Below are 19232 nucleotides of genomic sequence, written 5' to 3' on the forward strand. Positions count from 1 at the left end.
ACAATATCCCTGTTCTGAACCAGTAATGTTTTTCACTTCATCTTCGGCAACATATTGTTTTATTCTCTGATCCATATCACCTCGGATTCACTAATTATCCAAAAACCCTCAACATTGTTCCCCCTGGAAGCAAAAACCCAATTGTAAAGCATATGTAGTCTGTCTCATTTCATCAGTAATCAAAAGTTACCAGGACGAGATTTTGCTCAAACTTATTCCTTCCTTATGAAGACAGTTGAACTACATGCAAATAAAATAAGTGAAAACATCTGTGATGGTAAGGAAATGAAAACACACCCTTTTAACATTCATCAGGCTTAAGTAAAAGAGATGTATTGTATTTCTAAATTCCTTTGGGCAATAACAACAAGAAAACAGTGTGGTTTTATATCCGTCCGCTAGGTTTTTAATGATTAGCCATTACCAAATGGTCAAGATGTCATTAACTTTGTTGGAGGCCACCTAAAAACACAGTTTTAAAATCTGCAGTGTGTGATCTCAAAATGTGGTCAATCAGTATATATAAACTGCTAACATTCTTTCCTTTCCAACAATTCAAAGGGAATTAAGTTCACTTTAATTTCCTTCTACACATTTTAGATGCAGGTTAAAGTTTTCTTATACATAACTACTAGTCACATAACTGGCTGCAGGCTGATGTGTAAATAACTAAATCACTAATTAATGTCACAAGAGCTTAGCATAAGCTATGCCAGTGATAAACCTGTGCACATTAAAAGCATCAATATATGTCTGTGGTGAATGCTTGTTGCAAGGAGCAAAGGGGGATTGTGCATAAAATAAAAAATACATTTAAATAGTAATAGCTTAAATGGATTCAATTATATATCATTTTATTTTGCATTACGCTACTGTAATATTTTCCAAATAAATCCTGAAGTTAAATATAGACTTAAGAACCAATCAAAATGCCCCGTGGTTTGATTGTTCTGTGTTCGACAGTGACGGAGTGCGACACATATCGTTTTTTCGGCGTGCGATTGGTGATGCCTCAGCACTCTTGTTTTCATGGGAAAAGCGCTGTTCATCAGGGAATGGGGAATCCGCATCAATTATGAGAACCTGTGAAATCGAATCGTAAGGCGAACTTAGAATTTAGATCCGATTTTTAATCCAGGCTCACCGGTATTATTATTATAAGAATACTTTTTCACCCAGAGAAATGCTGAAAACTAGGTTAAGCTAACAAAAGCATCACGCCGTTTTCCCGTTAAATCACATTAACATCGCATGAATTTAACTTCGCTTAACAACCACGGTTCAGTCACCTTTCACTGTACAACTGCAATAACCAAAGCATCGTCATCATTTGGGAAAACCAGGGCGGTCGAATCGTCGCATCTCGTCCGTCGCGTTACCGTCTGAGAGAGGAGTTTCAGAACGGACGAATCGTTTACGGACGGCGCATCGAAACACGGCGGCTACCGTCAACCGCTGCTGGAGTCCCGACGCCGAGCGGCGAGGCTAGCACCACTTCCCCACGGCGCGCGGCTATGCTCGGCACGGACAGATAGGACCACAGGTTGCTGCCGGTTCAGGTATTTGAATCTTATCTTCAGCGCTGTCGTTAGCTTGGTGGCTCGTTGCGAGCTAACGGCGTCGGCACGGACCGAGCCGCTCGCGGCCTGGTTCCGCCGCTAGCTCCGGGTGATTGACAGCTTGTCAGCTCGAAGCAGGCGGGTTCAGTTTGACGGCGGTCTTCGTTTTTTTCGCTGTCGTTTTATTTTGTTTGTTGTTGTTTTTCCTCCCACGCACGTTGCGTCGGGAAGTGATTTATTATTGTCTCGCCGTCCAGAGACGTGTGTGTGTGTGTTTGTTTGTTAGCGCGGAGCCCGAGTGGTCCTGAATCAACATCAGCATCCGCTCGGTGTGGCCTGCTGCTGCGGGGGGGGGGGGCAGGACCAGGACCCTGACCCGTAGCCTCCTGCAGGGGGGACCAGGACCAGGACCAGAACCACCCCGACGAGCCGTAACATCAGAGGGCCAGTCCTGCTCGGGTTCATTTCACGGGTGTTAAAGTGGGTCTGGGGGCGCAGACCGGCCTGTCACGTGATACGCTGGAGGTTATGCTTGTTGTGTAGCGGGTCGTCAACGTCAACAAATCGTGTTGTGTTACGTCACGTTGCTTCAATCTGACAGTGGTCTGTTAAAACATGATGCATATTAAATGGTGCGTGCAGCAGGGCCCAGAGAGACCAGCGGGGACACACACACACACACACACACACACACACACACACACACACACACACACACACACACATTTGCTGTTGTGAATAATAAAATGAATAACCGGTAAATCCTGTTTCTCTGTGTCCGTTTTGGATTCCCCGTATCGCTGGTCCACTTCCACGAACGGAGCCTTTTGTTAACGTTATTGGTAACACCTGCGGTGCCGTTCCTACAATAACAGGCCGACGTCGCAATGAGTCATCGTTCCAAAGGGCTTCAGATGAGGTGACCTCCGGGACGGAGCGTCTCCTGCGAATCCAGCACCACATCCCTGGAACTGGTCAACCAAACAAATGACCAGTTGACCAATCGGAACAAGTTGTATATTTGGGTGTGGAGTGAGTCTCTCTCACGTCTTCCAGGCTGTGCTTGTCTCTCTCCAGTTCTGTTTATCCGGCCACCCACACTTGGGCTCCGTACTAGTTGGCCCACATCAGCTCCGAAAGCAAACAGGATTTTTAGACTACACAGTTTCTTGTTTTGCCGTCGCCCTCCTAAGATGATGACAAACAGCGGTTTTGAATCGGGGATCTGCTCATCTTCAATGCAGCTTCCCTTAAACAATCACAATTACTTTCATGAGCCCTCGAGGATTTGTTCAAGCCGAGACCTAATTGCAGCCTTTCCGTAATATGACTAATACCGAATACTTGTTGCGTTATGCGAACACATCCGCCGCAGAAGTCGGCGATTGAAGCCAATTGATTTGATTCTCAAATGGCGTACCACTAAATACTAAAGTGTTCACCTAAGATGAACCATCCCAGGCTTGAAAAAAAAAAAAAAAAAAAGGAAAAGCAGATTACTACTTCACGTTGTTCATCCCTGTTCCAGATAGCCACAGACATAATAGACGCCATTGTGCCCGCTTGTCTTGTGAGCGATATCGGCATGTGCTGCATACTCGCGGTGAGGCGGCAGCAGCAGCTGCCCGTGTTGTTTTTGCGCAGCCTAGCAAAGTGTCCATGGGAAGCTCTGCAGAGGTCGATGGGACCGCCTGCCTGCCGTCTAGACTCCTCTGGCTGCTTTGGACTGTACCTCAAAGGGGAGGCTTGGATTTCTTGGGAAATTTTTGCTTCTTGTTCACTGTAAATAATATTTTGCCTCCCTGTACCCGCTCTCTCGTGCTGAGTGTGTTTGCACGGCTCAGTCACAGCGCACACGCCCCTGTTCCCTTTGCCTCGCTGTTTGATCTTTGATGCGGGCCGTGGATGTTTTAAAGAATATCAAAGAAGCGAGCTCTTCTGTAGCTTATCTTCACCAGCAGGACAAGTCCAGGCCCACTTTGTAGAACTTCGGGTTATATAGACACCGGTTCGAAGACAACATGGTCTGCAAGACCAGCTGTATAATTCCTCCAAAAAGTTGACAAAGCACAAGGTCAACTGCATTGCCTCCTCACGTTTGTCAATCGCGTCCACAGGCTTGGTCCCATTGATCCCACTTGTTGGTTCAATGAATTAGTGAAATGCAGTAGCTCTTTGTTGCATGTGAACCAGCGACTCATCATCATCGTGCTCCCTGTTTAGTGACGGAGGGACACGGCGGGATCTCTCTTTGTGTGCCCACAGCACTGAACACGTCACTGCTTCGTCATGTGATCCGTTGCCGGGGGGTGCGGCGGCGATGGGGATCTCGCGTTTCTTGCTGAGGATTCGTTGATTGATGGATTTCTCCTCCTCCCCGTGCTCCCTTTCTCCTTTCAGGTGGGCCGCCCGTCAGCCAGCCACGTTCAGCTCTCCGTTGCTATGGACGCCTGCGCACGTATTCGAGGAGTCCCCATAAGGTCCAGGGCGTCGGTCCGGAGAGAGGTGCGTCCGCTGGGATGCTGCGTTCTATTCTGATTCTTTATGGCTGCCACGACGTCGGCCAAATGCCTCTCATCCTTCGTACACATGTGTATTCTGTTATTTGTGTTGGGCTTACTAACGCGGCGTGTGTTTGCAGACTGTGCGTGACGGCGGGCCGCAGTGGGTGAAGAGCCTCTTTAGGAACAAGAAGGAGCTCTGCGGCGTCGGCGTCGAGCTGCCGATCAGAGACGCCGCGAGGCTGATCGAGGTTTGTCCCACAGACGGCAGTGAAAACACGTGCAGAGCGCGGCCGTCATGAACGCTGACCATCACATGTGTTCTTTCAGATTCATTTTGTGTGTCTGCCTGGCCAATGTGAAGGGGATGATGTCACCCAGCAGGTAGGCTTTCATAACTACAACCCGTGAGTTCCAAAAGTCATACTGATACAATTCTGATGTGGTACCGATGGTCAGAGGCGGTGCAGAAAATCATTTCTTCTCTGTGATTTTGTGTCTTCTTCTTCTTCCTCAGGCTCTGTTTTCTATGCCAGGGGGGCTGTGCGAGCTCCTGAGGTCCCTTCACGTTCACAGCCTCAAAAACGACGAGGTTGTGCTGCTCAAGGACTCCCGCAGGCTGGCTGAGCACAAGGACGCTGGGCCTCAGGTAGGGGACAGATCTTTCATATGGGAGGAATGTGCTCGGCCAGCGTGTTGAGTACAGCGGAAGTGGGCAAAGAGGCATGGAAGTTGCATGGAGAGCAAAGAGGAAGTATCCTCATTTTCTTTACTTAATAAAGAGGGAATACTTCCATAGACTTGGTTCGTGTTTCAATAATTTATATTGAAAATTTTCAATTCCGCTAAATTTAGGGTCACTCAACAAGTGCTGGTGAAATAAGACCTGAAATTAAAGATATCCAACCCTCTTGTCTAATATCAATTAGATTTTTCGAGTAGACTTACATCTTTTCCTGTGTGGGACATTTTTGTTGTCTCTCTGAAATTCTTGCATTTGACGGCTAAATGGTTTTCCCACATTCATGGCCGTGTCCGTCCCGCCGTGAAAACGGACACGCCGAGTCGTTCTCAGGCTTTTGAAGAAGTGCACGTGGGAAGTTTTTCCAGCCCACTCCTGCAGGCTTGTCCTTCCTGGTCTTGTGTGCGGTGCAGTACACACACACGCACACACAGCTTTTAGACAGTGAGACCTCCCACCTATCTGCAGCAGGGAGTGGGCTTGCACAAGTCACAGATTGACTGACAATCAGAGTACAGACATAAGAATCCACTATCGGCCCTTCTCCAGCCTCCCGTAAGAGTGGGGTGAGGAAATCCCCATGTGAATGCAGTTTAATTTGCTACGACCTTTCACAACAATCATCATCATCATCATCCATGCAGGACATGGTCATTACCTTCTTAATACAAGGTGCCCTAGAGCAAGGCACCAGACGCTCGACTGCTTGCCGGGCGCTTCATAGTAGTTTCCGCCTACTCCTCCTCATACTAGATGGGTTAAATGCAGAGGCTTAATTTCACTGTGCTGTGTGACAATGCAGGTTGACTTAATTGAAATCACCGGGCTTAAAGTATTTCACTCTCTTCACTTTGCTGCACCTTCAGTGTTGGTTGAAGGCCGTGTGTGTGCTGAGGCACAATCCCAACACCAGCGTCCACCCTCAAGCCACTGTGGCGTCTTTGGTGAGCTTGCTCGGCGGCTACATGGCCGGCGTGCGCTACGCTCTGGAGCTGCAGGCTCTGCAGCGGGGCGCGGCTGGGCCCGGTCAGCCGGAGGAAGACGACACCAACCAGTCGGTCTCATCCATCGAGGACGACTTTGTCACGGCCCTGGAGCATCTGGAGGAGGACGACACCGGAGACAATCCCTGTAGGTCGAACACCTAAGTAGCCCCAGGTCTCTTATGTAGACTGTAGGTAGCAACGTCTGTTTATTATACCTCCCTAATCTACAATTAAAAGCTGGAAACATTTTTAGTTGTGTCAGATCAGGGTTAGTTGGCACTCACATGTTGTTGTTTTTCTAGTTGGCATGCACTTTTCTATCGTTCTATCTTATTTAAACGGGCTCAATGGGTATGCATGTTTTAGTCGTCTTTATTTGGTGCTGACATATTTATTTTATTTTCATCGCCACAGCTGCAGCTTCCTATCCCCATTTGAAAAAGCGTGATGTGGCTTCACAGACTGTCCCGGCCCACAAGAGAAAAAAGGAATTATCAGGCGCCCGCATCATCATCAGCTCCTCCTCGAAGAACAATTTGGGCAAACTTACTACTGGTCCTGACGTGTCCGTCACGGTGCAGAAGTCATCGTGCGTAGAATCTCAATGGACTTACTGCAGTCCCGGAGGTCGGCGCCCCTCCCCTTCGATGAATGCCAGTGATTCGGAAGACTCCGACTGCTCCAGCCCCAGTCCAATCATCTTCCTCGACGAAGTGGGCTACCAGAAGAGCCTACTGGCCAAGCTGGACATCCCCCAGGTTCCAGGGGGGCCCAGCGATCGAGTTGAAGACTCCGACTCTGAAGTCAGTGAATTCTTCGACAGCTTTGACCAGTTTGACGACCCTGAAGAGCTCAGCTCGGACAACTGCACTCTCGCTCTGCCTCTGGATGCCGTCAGTGCCCCGACGGCCCAGAAGCAGACCGGTCGCTCGGCATCCAAGTATGTTTCCAGGGGCTGCTCCACCAAAGGAATGAATCCTCACCGCTTCGACCAGCCCACTCTCCCAGCCAATGTGAAAAAGCCGACGCCTCTGAAACCGGGCTCTCCTTACTCCCTTCACTCTGAGGTGCCCGACTCCCCTCGACCGGTTCAGACCCCCTCTGAGGAGAACAGCGGCCCGCTCTTCAGCCCTGTCAGCTCCTCGGCCTTCAGCCCCCTGGTGGACTTGAGCAGCCCGCTGGAATACTTCTGGAAGGCGGATGAGGATGGATTGGATAGCTCAGAGCTGCGTAAACCCCAGGACCTCTGCTCTCTGTATAAGACCTACTCAGACTTTGCGAGCAGTCTCTCCAAAGAAATTCTGGGGTCCGTGTGTGGCTACCAGTCCGCCGTCGACATCAGTGACAACAAGAATCTGAGCTGCGTCTGCCACAAGGAGTTCCAGAACCCGTCGGGCTACCTAATGAAGCTCTCAGAAATACAAGAGACTGTCACGGTGGCCACGCTGCAGAAGAAGTCCCAGTCTCTGAAGGATGGCATTCAGAGGTTTGCCACTGACCTGGTGGAGATGAGCTTGGGCAGCGCGTTGCGAGACCTCCAAAAAGGTGTTTCCTCCTGCACCACCACCTTGTGTCACCTGGCTGCCAGGCTCACCTCCTCGGTGTTTCAAATGGCCTTCCATGAGATTGGCATGCGCCATGCTTACGTGTTAAAAGAGCGGGCAATCAACGGATTGGCCGGCTTCCTGGTCGGAGAAGCTGTGTCTGGGGCGCTGAAGGATTTCCTGACGGTGAAGAAGCAGATCTTCCACAACACCGTGACATGTTTTGCTGCAGATCTGGCAGAAGAGCTGGTGTTTGAAGGCATTATGGAAGTGTGTCAGTTCTCCCACCCTTCAACCCCTCTCACCCCGAGCGATTGGTCCTTTGGCCAGAGGGAAGGGGAGGAGGAAGAAGAAGAAGAAGAAGAAGTTGTTTCCTCGTATGCCTCAGACTTGTCTGAGTCTGTTATCCAAGAGGCCTTCATAGAGCTGTCTCAGGCCGATGTTGCCTTCACCAGCCAAGCGGCTATTAGTGTGTCTTTGGACAACATCTGTTATGTTAGTGCAGAGAACGGTGGCGCCCAAACCTGCAGTACCTTTGCTAACCAGCAGGTTTTAAGTTCCAGCTCAGCTGCAGCGGTTACCGGGCCCTCGGGAGAGGATGCCACCTGCACGGTGAAGAAAGCCCTGTTCACTGTATCGGGCATGGCTAGCTGCATTCCTGTGCCCGAAGCAGGCGAAGCCCTCTCCCACCTCCAGGATTCTGAGGAGACCGGTCCGTCCAGCTCGTCGGATATCCAACCGGTCAGCCCCAAAAGAGGAGCCGTATCTTCCTCTGACACCAACCCATCGGCCCAAACGTACCTTTCCAGTCACGGAACGCAGACCCCCACACCTGGAGAAGAACCCTCCCAAGGAAAGTCTCCATTCCAAAACTTCTCTGGCAACATGGTGGATTTGATAGTAACTGAGGCTTGTGAGCTTATAACTGCATCTAAGATGAAGAAGAGTTTTGGTGACTGTGCGGATTTCTTTACAAAGACCATCAAAAGCAGAAGGGACTCTTCTCCTAAGCCAGAGACGTTTAATTATGAGGCTACAGATTCCCCTTCCAAGCAGGCAGCCAGCTTCAGACATGACTGCAGAGATTCTGGCTACGTTAGGTTGGGTGGACCTGTTGTCCCAGCAACAGATCATGGCATTCCTCACATTTCTTTTCAGGCAGGCTCTCAAAGCCAGAGGAGACGCAGCTGTGAGGCGGAGCCCAGGACCAGAGGTGCAGAGATGCAGCCTGTGATGATGCACACTCTTGACGTGCCAGGTACCGAGACGGTCGGACAAAGGAGGGTATCTGTTGCCGGAGATGACTCGGCTCTGCGCTCTGGGCAAAAATCCGGCGGCACTCCCGGCACTCCCCCTTCTACCCCTCAGCAGCCCAGCGAGGTGTCCAAGGAGAGACAGATAAAACGGTTCTCCAAGAAGCTGAAAAGCAAGCTGGCTAATGAATTTTCTCCTGCTACCCCCCCACCTACTCCTCACGATCAGCCTGAGCCTGGCCCAGGACCAAAGGACGGAACTCCCGAGGAAGACAAGGCCGAGTTCATGCTCAAACTGATGAGGTCTCTCAGTGAGGAGGCCGACGGCAATGAAGATGAAGAGGACGAAGAGGTGGCAGAAGAGGGCCGTGTTGGTGGCACTAACAGATGTTTAGAGTCGGGGGGTGGCCGCCATGAACTGAACCCGATGTCTGCTCGCAGAATGTCCAACAAGGAAGCCCTCCACTATGCTGAGCGGTTGGCTTGCCACATTGTCTCCATGGCAACAGAGATGGACACCCTGGGAGTGGCAGAGGAGGAGGGAGGGGCGAGCAAAGGCGGCGAGCAGAGGAGGGACAGCGTGGCTCAGTTCTCAGAGCAGACCCTGAACACCTTGTGGGTCTATGCCGGGGAGGTGGCGGGGGGGGTCATCAACGACGTGAAGAGAATGGTGCGCTCTACACAGCAGTGTCCCTATCACAGAAGGAGAAGCTTTGACAGAGCTTGTTCTGAGTGTTTGCACCAACACCAGTCTCAGCCCAGTAGAGACCAGAGCAAAGACTGCAGGGTGGGCAGGCTGGCCGAGCAATGGTCTCATGAGCTCGTAGCCTCCGTCTTCCGGTCTCCCACCTCCACTTCGAGCACCACGTCCAGCTCCAGCTCAGGCCTTTCTTCCGAGTATCCTAGCTGCGAGAGTGTGACCGATGAATATGCCGGCTACCTCATCAGGGTGCTGAAGAAAGAGGGAGGCAGCAGAGAGTTGGTCCTGGACCACTATGCGAGCCGTTTGGCTTACCGCTCCATAAAACTGGGCTTGGCTCATGCCAGTCGCAAGATCAAGCAGAGATCCTCCAGCGCCCGCCTTCACTCGTCCAGGTCGCTGCCAGATGAATGGAAGGCCTCTGGTTGTGAGACATTTCCACCCAAGGATAAAGCCGAGTCGGTGGTTTCTCCCCCGGGAAAAGATGCGCAGTGTATCTGCAAGGACTCTGAAGAGCAGAGTCAGAGGGAGTACCTGGACCTGGTCAACTTCGCAGAGTCCTTGGCCTACAACATCACCTGTGATGTGACACGCAAGCTGCATCTTTCCTCCGCACGGCTGCCCAAGTCTCTCACCGACTCTTGTCTGTACAAGAGATCCAAGCTGGAAGACATGGCAGAGAATCTCGTCAGGAACTCCTTCTCTTGCCCCCTGTTGTCTAAGGAGGGGAAGGGCAGGCATTACCACAGTACAGGAAGCCTGTACGACGGGGGCCACAGGAGTCGGGTGATGCAGGTCATCGAGCACTATGCCAGGAAAATAGTTGACGACACTCTGAAGATGAGCCTATCTTCGGCTGGACTTTTGTCCCGGGAGCACCAGAGGACCCAAGGCCCGGACGGACACTCTCACACCCAGAGGTCGTCTGAGGGGCCCTCACTCGGCCACGCGATGGTGGAGAGGACATGCCGCTATTGTCAGGTCCAGGAGTGCCCGTACTGCACCAAGCACAGCAGGCGGCCCCGCCAGCTCGCCGTGCAGAGGAGCAAAAGGGGGCCAGAATGTCAGGCGAGGGCCGAGCGCCTCTCTGGCCTGGAGATTCCCAAGATCCACATTGACCGGGACCGCAGGGCAGTGTTCGCAGAGGGGATGGTTTCCATGGCAATGGACACGGCCAAGCGTGAGCTGAGCAACACCAGCCTCAATGCCGACAGTGGCATCGGCCACGATGGGACCAGCTACGCCGAGAGCCTGACGGCCGAAATCATGACGTCGGCCCTGACCAACGTCTGCCAGACCGGCAACATCAGGTGACCGCATCACAAGATTCACGTTGTGGCGTACAGGCCTTTTCAATGATAAATCAAAAGAAGATGGTACAGATTTACTTCTTACCTGGCATTTGAATACACCATTTTGTATTTATTTGGGCCGTTTAGCTTCCCAGGGAGGGAAGCCACTGAGTCCTCCGTGTCCCAGCAGCTGAGCGTAGGAGACGACAGTCTGGGCAGCTGGTCCAACCTGAGCTTCGAGGATGAGCACCTGGACGACAACAGCAGCTTCCTCCACCTCAGTGACAGGTATACAAGCACCGGCCGTCTCGTACACAGCACACCGAATGTCCCCTTCGGCTGAAGAGCACGATGCTGTTGACCCCCCTTCTGTCAATGTTTCTCTGCAGTAATGAAAAAATGGATGCACTTTGCAGATTGCCACAAGCTGAGCCATGTATCTAATCAAGATGTATATGTGTGTGGATCTGGTAAATGCTGTAATACGTCTTCTATTACACTTCTGCTTCCAGCAACACTAACACAACTTATTTAGTGCTTACCGGGATGTTAAACGCATAGTTTTTTTTTTAACATGGTTAAAATTAAATGACCATCTCTGTCTTTCCATCTTGTTTTTATTTATGGTAGTTAGACATCCACACAAGCGTAATGATGAATGAACAAGGTAGGACCTCTACAGCTTTGTATTCCGCTTGCTTTCCCAGAGCATTTCTTTTTCCAACATGAATTTGAAACCCATTGTGTAGAAGTACACGGAGCTGTGGAAAAGCCCGGTTGAATTCTCCCAGGAAAGGGCTGACGTGGGTTGGATAGTTCAGTTGGAGGCAGTAGAATCTATTCCTGTGCCGTTATGGGCGAGGGATTTAAGGAATGAGGTTATCTTTGTAGTCATGCTGCGTCAATTTGTGCCGTTCATCTCCCCAGACCCGTGGTGCAGAAACACTGCTTTCTTGCTGGTGTTGGACATCACACGTCTCCTGTGGTGTTGTCTATATGGGATGTTCCCAAGGTCAGCACAGGGCGCTGTTTGCTAACCTCATTTAGACCTCTCTGCCAAAATGCAATTTTCTCTAATTTGCGATATCAGTTGTTCTCAGCATGTTTGTGAAACACACCACGGGGTTAAGCACCAAGTAGAAGTTGTAACAGAATGGGCCTTTTATCTTCTCTGATGGACACTGAATGTATGTATGCAGGAAAACAGGATGTGAGTGGGACTGAGTGAAGGACACCCAGCCTCCGGGAGGCGCGCTGTTGACATTTCTGGGAGAGGTTGACGTCTCTATGGAAGCAAAACTGACAACATTGTAGATTCTTTCCCACGATCCCGAAAGAACGTAATGTGTTAGCACCTTGTTATTTTTTTGCCATCGGGGCCAAGCTAATGCATCATTATGTTTTCTAAAGGTGTGTCTTTTGAGTGCTCTCATCATTCAGCCAGTGTTTCTGCAGGAACAAAGTCCGCCATGTGCAGTTCATTAGTCTCCCTTCAAAGCGCCCGCTGCACCCGTATCTGCACGGCAGATGAGAAAACACCTCGAAGGTCTCGCTGATACACTGAGAAATGAAAACAAACTCTCCCTATGTGTCATTCGCTCAAACCACGGAGAGAAAGCTGTAGCTGAGGTCATGCATTTAACAGAAGGTATTTATAGGTATTACAAACTGAAGAGCGCTGCACGCCGTGCGGCCTGCAGGTTCCACCCAGCCGGCTAATCGTTGACTCACCACAGATTGTGCGTGTTGTTGTTGTGCTGCTTCTGGTGCCAGGTTGGTTGTCCGGGGGCCGAGCCCTCGGCATCAACCGTAATTGTGCGAGGGCGAGAATGTAATGATCTCACGTGCAAGTCAACCTCACAGGTGATTCAGTGGAAGAATGAGCGGGAAGCCCGTGTCACCGCGGTGCCGTTACCTGCCTTCTCTCTCCAGCAGCAATGGGAACAGCAGCAGCTGGAGCAGTCTGGGCCTGGAGGGGGAGGCGTGTGAGGAGCGCATGTCCTTCTCTCCCTCTGACAGGTTGGTCGGCAACCTTTTTTAAGAAAAAGACAACACCCGTAAGACGAGGGGGGTTCACCCACAACGGGACAAAGAGAGAAACAAGTTGATTCACTGTATTTACTATGAAGCAACATTCAAGCGGATCCATCGTGTCCGCACACAATTGGAACCAGGAAACCGCTTCATCATGTGAAAAATGATTTGGAAGATGGCACAATGGCCTTTTGATTCCTACTTTGTCTCATCCTGGGAACCACCAGCGGCTTGCATGACCACCGCGCTCTGTAGACGTCGATAGTCGGGCTGACATGGCGTATGCTTCTTGTTTGTCTGCATGCAATGCGCCTCAGCTTGTTCTGCAATGCTTTCGTGTCATTTTCTTTTTTCAATGGAATCATTTGTAGGTCTGTCATATTCAGTGGCCCGTGTCATCTTTGCATTGATACTGCGGCGTTGACGCATTAAATCCAAACTCTCAACCGCTTCTAAAAATCCCATTTTGTTTTCTCAGGCTGGCGGTTGTGATTTATGCTTCCATCCAGGCAGCCACTTGTTTTTCGGCTCGTAGGAACTCGTCACGTCACATTTGAGTTTAAAAAGTACTTCATTTAGCAATCCTTCCAAAGCAAAAAGCAGGTTTTCTTTAAAGGTGTGATGTGTAACATCTGGCCAGATTTATACTTTAAACTACCATTCAAAGAGAGAGAGTGAAGACTAAAACACGTTGCACCTTTTATTACACATAAGGTTTTATTTTTGATGCACCAACAAGGCCATCAACACCTGCACGGTCGTCCCTCACAATGGATCCCCTATGCGAAGTGAGGATTTCATGCATTCAGCACGAAGGATCGGTTCAGAACCGGCCATTAGGTGGCAGCTTTCCCACAGATTCAGAGCTGGTTTTATTCAACTTTCATTCAAACAAATTCACATTTGCGATTAGTTGCCAGTTGCAACAAATGGCCGTAGATGAGAGGTGAGGCTGAAATGACTCTGGTCGCTAGCGTGTCTCTTAGCTTTAGTCGCTCCGCTCTTCTGCTTCGACAAAACCAAACACTGCTTTATGAGCCTATTCATAAAACCAGTGTCCTCTCTGGAAACGGAGGGATTTCCTTCGATCATATTGAGCGGTAAAGTAAACACGTCGCGTGCTGCGTCAACAACACTGTGATTAAGAATCTTATAAAAGTAGAGCGATGACTGTTCGCACGTCACACAGCAAACATTTGCACCTTTTGGAAGAAGCCACATCGCCCTGATCCAAGTGTCCTTAGTCCGAAAAAGGAACTACTGGCATGTCGAAATAACGATGTGAGACGTGTCTCCCTCTGCTTGTGGTTGCTATGACTACGGCGCATGTTGCGCCGTCGGCTCGCGCGCGTCTTTGCCTTTGCCGTCTGCCTGCATGCGGCCTCGTGTCCCCGGCCCCTTGTTCTCGTCTCACTAACCTGTGTGACATTTCCCCCCCCCAACAGCGACCACGCGGAGGACAAGGAGGCCGAGGTCAAAGAGGAATCCAGCGGTAAGGGCGCTTTATCGCCGTTAAATTCACTCAAAACCGTTTGTCCAAGAGTCCAAGTGGAAACGTTTGACGTTTTCTTCCGGGAGAGTAGGCGGATATAGGGAAGAGCCCCCCCCCCCACCCCCGACCCACTCTTTCCTCTCTTTGAGATTGAGAACAGTCGGGGTTAATTCTGTCTGAGTGCGTTGGAGCCGGGGATTTTACCGCCCCCGTGTTCAGACACACTAAGGCTCATTCAACCACTCCACTCCCTGCAGTCAGTCAGCCATGTGTCTGTCTGCAAAACCCAGTCGGGGGGGCACTGTCAGAAAAGAGAGCAAAGGGCCGCTACATACATCACTTCTAGTATCGGCCTGTTTCAGTCTCAGAATAAATCTCATGAAATTGCCGTTTTCATCTTGAATCAGCCGCGTGTTCCCTCTGCTGCAGGGACTCTCTGCGTGGACCGGACTCAGGTGGCGCCCCCCAGGACCGCGCTGCTCGTAGTGAACTCCGATGTCAGGGAGTCGGGGCGCGGCCCTCAACACCTGACCCTTGACCCCCAGCTCAGGAGCATGCTGCAGTGGGTGGCGGCCTCCATGGCCGACATCCCCCTGATCCAGCTGGGTCCCGACAGAGAGCTCCAGCAGGTGATTGGCCCGTTGTTGCCCCCCCCCCCCCCCTCCGGTGGGCTTTGTTATCAACCAGTTATATAATGCACCACAGTGCCTGGTCCCCGGCATTTATTTCAAACCAGTTGAGCTCGTTCACAGGTAACTGCTGTCGATTACCTTAATTTCTCTGGCTCACGTTCACACAGATTCTTTAAGGTTAAACCAAGAGTAAGTAAAGTAAAGTAAACTTCAGCCTGTATGACGTCGTATCGCTTCGATTTGACCGTTTTCAACACACACATTCTTCCAAATCCAAATAAGGTCGTCTGCCCTCTATGTTTAGAAATAGAACATGTAGAAGAATTGAAAAATCCTCTTGATTAGCCGACAAGCTACACAAGGCGGCTCCACTACTATCTCGTATCTCCGCTTTATCAGAGAGGGCAGATTAGAGTCCATCACACATTACCCATATCCCAGTTCTCGGCAGTGTGCAATACTCATAAATCTAAATTAGTATTGATAAGCGGCGCGTCTTTTTGATCATCAAAGTCACCGCGTGATAACCGCCTGCCCTTTCAGCTGCCAGCGGTGATCCAAAGGCTTCGGGAGAGGAAGTGGAGGGCGGGGGAGCTGCTGCACACGCTGCTGCGCTACTGCGAGGAGGCCCAGACGCACGCCCAGCCCCCGGCCAGAGACGAGGCGCCGCAGGCGGGCAGGGAGCCTCACCGCGTCCCCCTCTTCCAGTGGCTCCTGGAGCACGCCTAGGTCCTCGTCTCCTTTCCTCTCTCCTCGGTGCCAATCAGGGGCGTCGCAAACTCCACGGCCGCTAGAGGGCGCCGCACAAGTCTACTAACCCGTTGCTGCCCCGGCGAAAGTGGGCGGCGTGTGTTGTGCGTTGCATGCAGTGACCGCCAGTACCTCTGTCGTCTTACGCTTTCCGTTCCGCCCTCGGGTTTTTCGTTGTTTCCAATCCATTATTTATCGGGCCGCGTAGATCTTGTGTGGACTTATGAGCCGTCTCCCCCCGCCCGCCATCACGTCTGAACTGAAGCCCTCACACCTTGCTGCCATTGTGCTTGAGCTGCGCACACACACACACACACACACACACACACACACACACACACATCCTAACTGTTCCAGACAGAACGTTGAGAGACAGAAAATGTCTTTTGTTAAGGAATCCCCGTAGCTGCTGGTCAGATGATGTCATCACCCACAGCTCACCTCCGGGGTTTACACATGTTGAGAGCCCATTTGTGTGTTCACACACACACACACACACACACGCATTATCAAAGGGAAGCCGACACCCACAGTTGTGCATTAGTATTCCGTTTTGGTATTAATCAATCACTCGGTCGCGGTCCGGTCCGCTTCAGTGACGTTGTTTCTCCGGTGACTCGTCACGCTGAACCCATATCTCCAGTATCTCCGCCGATGATCACATGGGGGAGTCATTCGGCGGTTGAATGATGATTAACTCTCGGTGAAGTCGCCATAATCGGTACTGCTGTTGTATCGAATGTCTCTGACGCTGCTCGCCGTGACGGTTTGTATCAGATGGGCGTTTCTGAAGGCGGAGTGCGTCTACATCCAACATGAAATGCTGCTCGACGCTGTGGAAACAAGAAAAAGCCGTTCTTATCTGCGTGATGTTGTAGCTTACAAGGTGGATTCACCGCCCCCAAATCCCCCCCCCAGGGAAGATCCAGTGACGCAGACGCTGGATCTTTTGAGTAATCAAAGTCGTCTCCACAACCACAAAGTTAACAGCGTGTGCGTAGCTCTGAATGAGTCGGGTCCCAAAACTTCCACACAGCACCTCTGACGCCCTCCCAGCGGGTTACTGCGCACGCACACCACTACTAACTCGGATGCACTTTTTATCTTTTTCCCTCATTGGGCCTTTAGAGACTCCCCCCCCCCCCCCCCCCCCCCCCCCCCGGGCATGCATAGGCTGCAGTCCGCTAGCGCGCGTGCACTGAAGAGAGATCGTCGGGACACGTTTTCATGGTTGCTATTTATTTATTATTCTGTTTAACTCCGGGATGACGCAATGCTTCGATGTCCTGAAAGCTCAAATCAGCCCCCCGTCCCCTGTTTCTTCCCCCCCCCCCCCCCCCCCCCCTCCCGCTTCGAGTTTAAAACACTGTAATATACCACGTTGCTCATCGGTTAAATCTAACGTAAGTGTCGTTGGTGGGGCTCCTCCAGCTGAGCTCCTCTATGTATTAGCTTACACTCCGTGCGCCGCCGGGTTCTGTCGTGCGTGTCACGCTTCCGGGGCCTCTGCAGACCCCCCCCCCCCCCCCCCCCCCCCCTCCATGCTGCTTCATCTGCAGCCCGCCAAGCGGTCGTATACTCTTAAAGGTTTAAAGGTGTTTGCGCTGTATCATTTGTTTACATGCAACAATTATTGTATCACAAAATCCACGATTTGAGAAGAAGAAGAGTATTATCCTGAGAAGAGAGTGCGTCTCCATCTTGGTTTACGTGACTGGAATGTATTAAGATTCATCACCTGACGACCGAGCGCGTCAGTGAAGTCCAGTTCTCTCCCGGTGGGAATGTGTAGTTATTGAAGTAGGACTTTCCCCGGTTCCTTTTCTGTTTTTTTTTTTTTTTTTAGTTATTCAGCCCCTTGTTTTTCTGTCTTTACATTCCCACATTGCCTCTGTGTTGATCATTTAGAAGCAGATGCTGTTGATCTGCTTTGCTATATTCGTCCCCAGTGTTACTTTCTGACCGCGGACAGGAAAAAAAAAAAAAGAGAGATCTCACCTCCACTCACTTGTGTATTTCTCCTGCTTCCTTAAACCCCGCCAAATGAAGCTATTTAATAAATTATATAAGTTATATATCAGTGGGTTCACTACTTGTTCTCCTTAGTGGCATTGCTGAAGCTTGAAGTCAAAACCTCTAAATCTGTTTATGTTGAAGCTTGGTGTGACAATAAAGCTGTTTTGTGCTCTTATTTATTGTGTATCCATATTGTTGATTCAAGGTGTGGCGTTGCTCATAAAGGTCGTCATGTTGCAAAGGAGGGAAATTTAATCAGTTCTTGTTTAGCAAAAGGAAATCAAATAGTTTTGGTTAGAAGAGTAAATGGTTGATTAGGAAGAAAAGAAAATGAATACGGTACTTAACTAATTATTTAATACATTTTTCTTTTTGCTCATTTTGCTCATTTTGAAAGAGTGATTATTTTTTTCATTTAGTACATTTTCAATATTTGGAGAAAAAAATAACATGTCCAAAGTCCAAATACAAAAAATTGCAAAAAATACGACTTAGTATAAAATGTAACATTTATAATATTTGAACATCTTTTAAAAACATTTAATTTAAAAAATGTTTTGAAAAAGTCCAAATATGTTTGGTCGAAAATGTCAGGGGAAGATTAGTGTTGTCAAACACTGTTAAAAAAAAAAAAAGTCAAAACAAAATATGTCAAAACCTTCATGGAAATAAATCCTAGATAGTGACGGCACTTTTTCCATTTGATTTTTGTATCAAATTCAAGGTTTTTAATACATTAACTGCTTTGATAAAGTAGTACAAAGTCCCCTATTTAATTGTGCTCTGTGACTTTTAATCAACATTCCAATAATAAAAAAGTGTTCATTTTGCTGATATAAGTAACGCGCCAGGTGCTCCCCCTCTGCTATTATCGCACTTTAAACCTTGACAAACATTAGAAGGATCCATTTCGCTCAGAGATAAGTGCTCCTTACAGTAAATCGCTGCGCCAGTCATTTACTGCCTCAGAAACGGCACCACATCAAAGTCATTCTTTACACCGTCGGCTCACGCACCGGGAACCTGCAGCCAAGAAGAACGCTTCTTCAGGGCTCCACCCCCCCCATTCAGGTCCACTCGTGCTGCAGGTGCCAGAAGACACAGACGGCACGTGTACCTATCCAAGCTGGTCTCGATAACAGACCTACACTTCTGGATACAGCCGCACAAAACAAACCATTGTTGCTGTGCGATTAGACCGTGCCCCACACACACTGTGTGATTAGGGAATGTTGGCCCACACTGCACAGTACCTGTAGGGGCTCTCCGGGTGGAGGATGAATGGAGGAGTCTGTCTGACATGGAGGGAGAGGAGAAGGTGGGGATGGCTAATTGCAGGCTGCGTGGTGATGCAGGAGGCGAGGAATGTGTCTTGATCTCTGATCCCGGGGAGTCGAGGGGCCACGCGAGGTCGCGGTTTGGCTCGGGCCTGTGGGCCACATGGACGGGTGAGGTCATCGTCGGTGGGCCTCACATTATGGGCCGGGGGGATGCGCATCTCTGCAAATTGCGGCCCCCTCGGTGAAGAAAAGAAGAGCTCAAGGAGAAGATGACACGGTTGATATTTCGTGCTCCTGTTGCCGAGCAGCGTGACGGGTCACCGGTTAAATCACACAGACAGCAGGAAGACAGTGACGCGTGACAGCAAACATAGCATCGAGTTGGATAATACAGGCTGAAACATAAAATCAGGCTGGACCTAAGATTTAACAAAAGGATGGAAGCAGACTT

General features: G+C 50.1%; 1 protein-coding gene across 4 annotated transcripts; it reads left to right on the top strand.

The window, feature by feature from the left end:
- The first annotated feature begins 963 nt into the window (after positions 1-963).
- On the top strand, positions 964-17676 carry akap11 (A kinase (PRKA) anchor protein 11). Of its 4 annotated transcripts, XM_078090495.1 has the most exons (13): positions 1137-1559; positions 1846-2039; positions 3960-4064; positions 4201-4311; positions 4391-4444; positions 4578-4709; positions 5669-5933; positions 6203-10595; positions 10725-10865; positions 12510-12596; positions 14057-14103; positions 14533-14732; positions 15279-17676. In XM_078090495.1, the coding sequence occupies exons 3-13, from the start codon at positions 4002-4004 to the stop codon at positions 15462-15464; spliced, it is 5679 nt and encodes a 1892-aa protein (XP_077946621.1). In that variant the 5' UTR covers positions 1137-1559; positions 1846-2039; positions 3960-4001; the 3' UTR covers positions 15465-17676. The 4 variants fall into 4 exon arrangements, with proteins under 4 accessions (XP_040057503.2, XP_040057505.2, XP_040057506.2 ...); XM_040201569.2 differs by lacking the exon at positions 1846-2039 and having other exon boundaries at positions 964-1559; XM_040201571.2 differs by lacking the exon at positions 1846-2039 and having other exon boundaries at positions 964-1559; positions 12513-12596.
- The last annotated feature ends 1556 nt before the right edge of the window (positions 17677-19232 follow it).

This window comes from Gasterosteus aculeatus, chromosome 16, assembly GCF_964276395.1.
Source record: "Gasterosteus aculeatus chromosome 16, fGasAcu3.hap1.1, whole genome shotgun sequence".
Lineage (NCBI taxonomy): Eukaryota > Metazoa > Chordata > Actinopteri > Perciformes > Gasterosteidae > Gasterosteus > Gasterosteus aculeatus.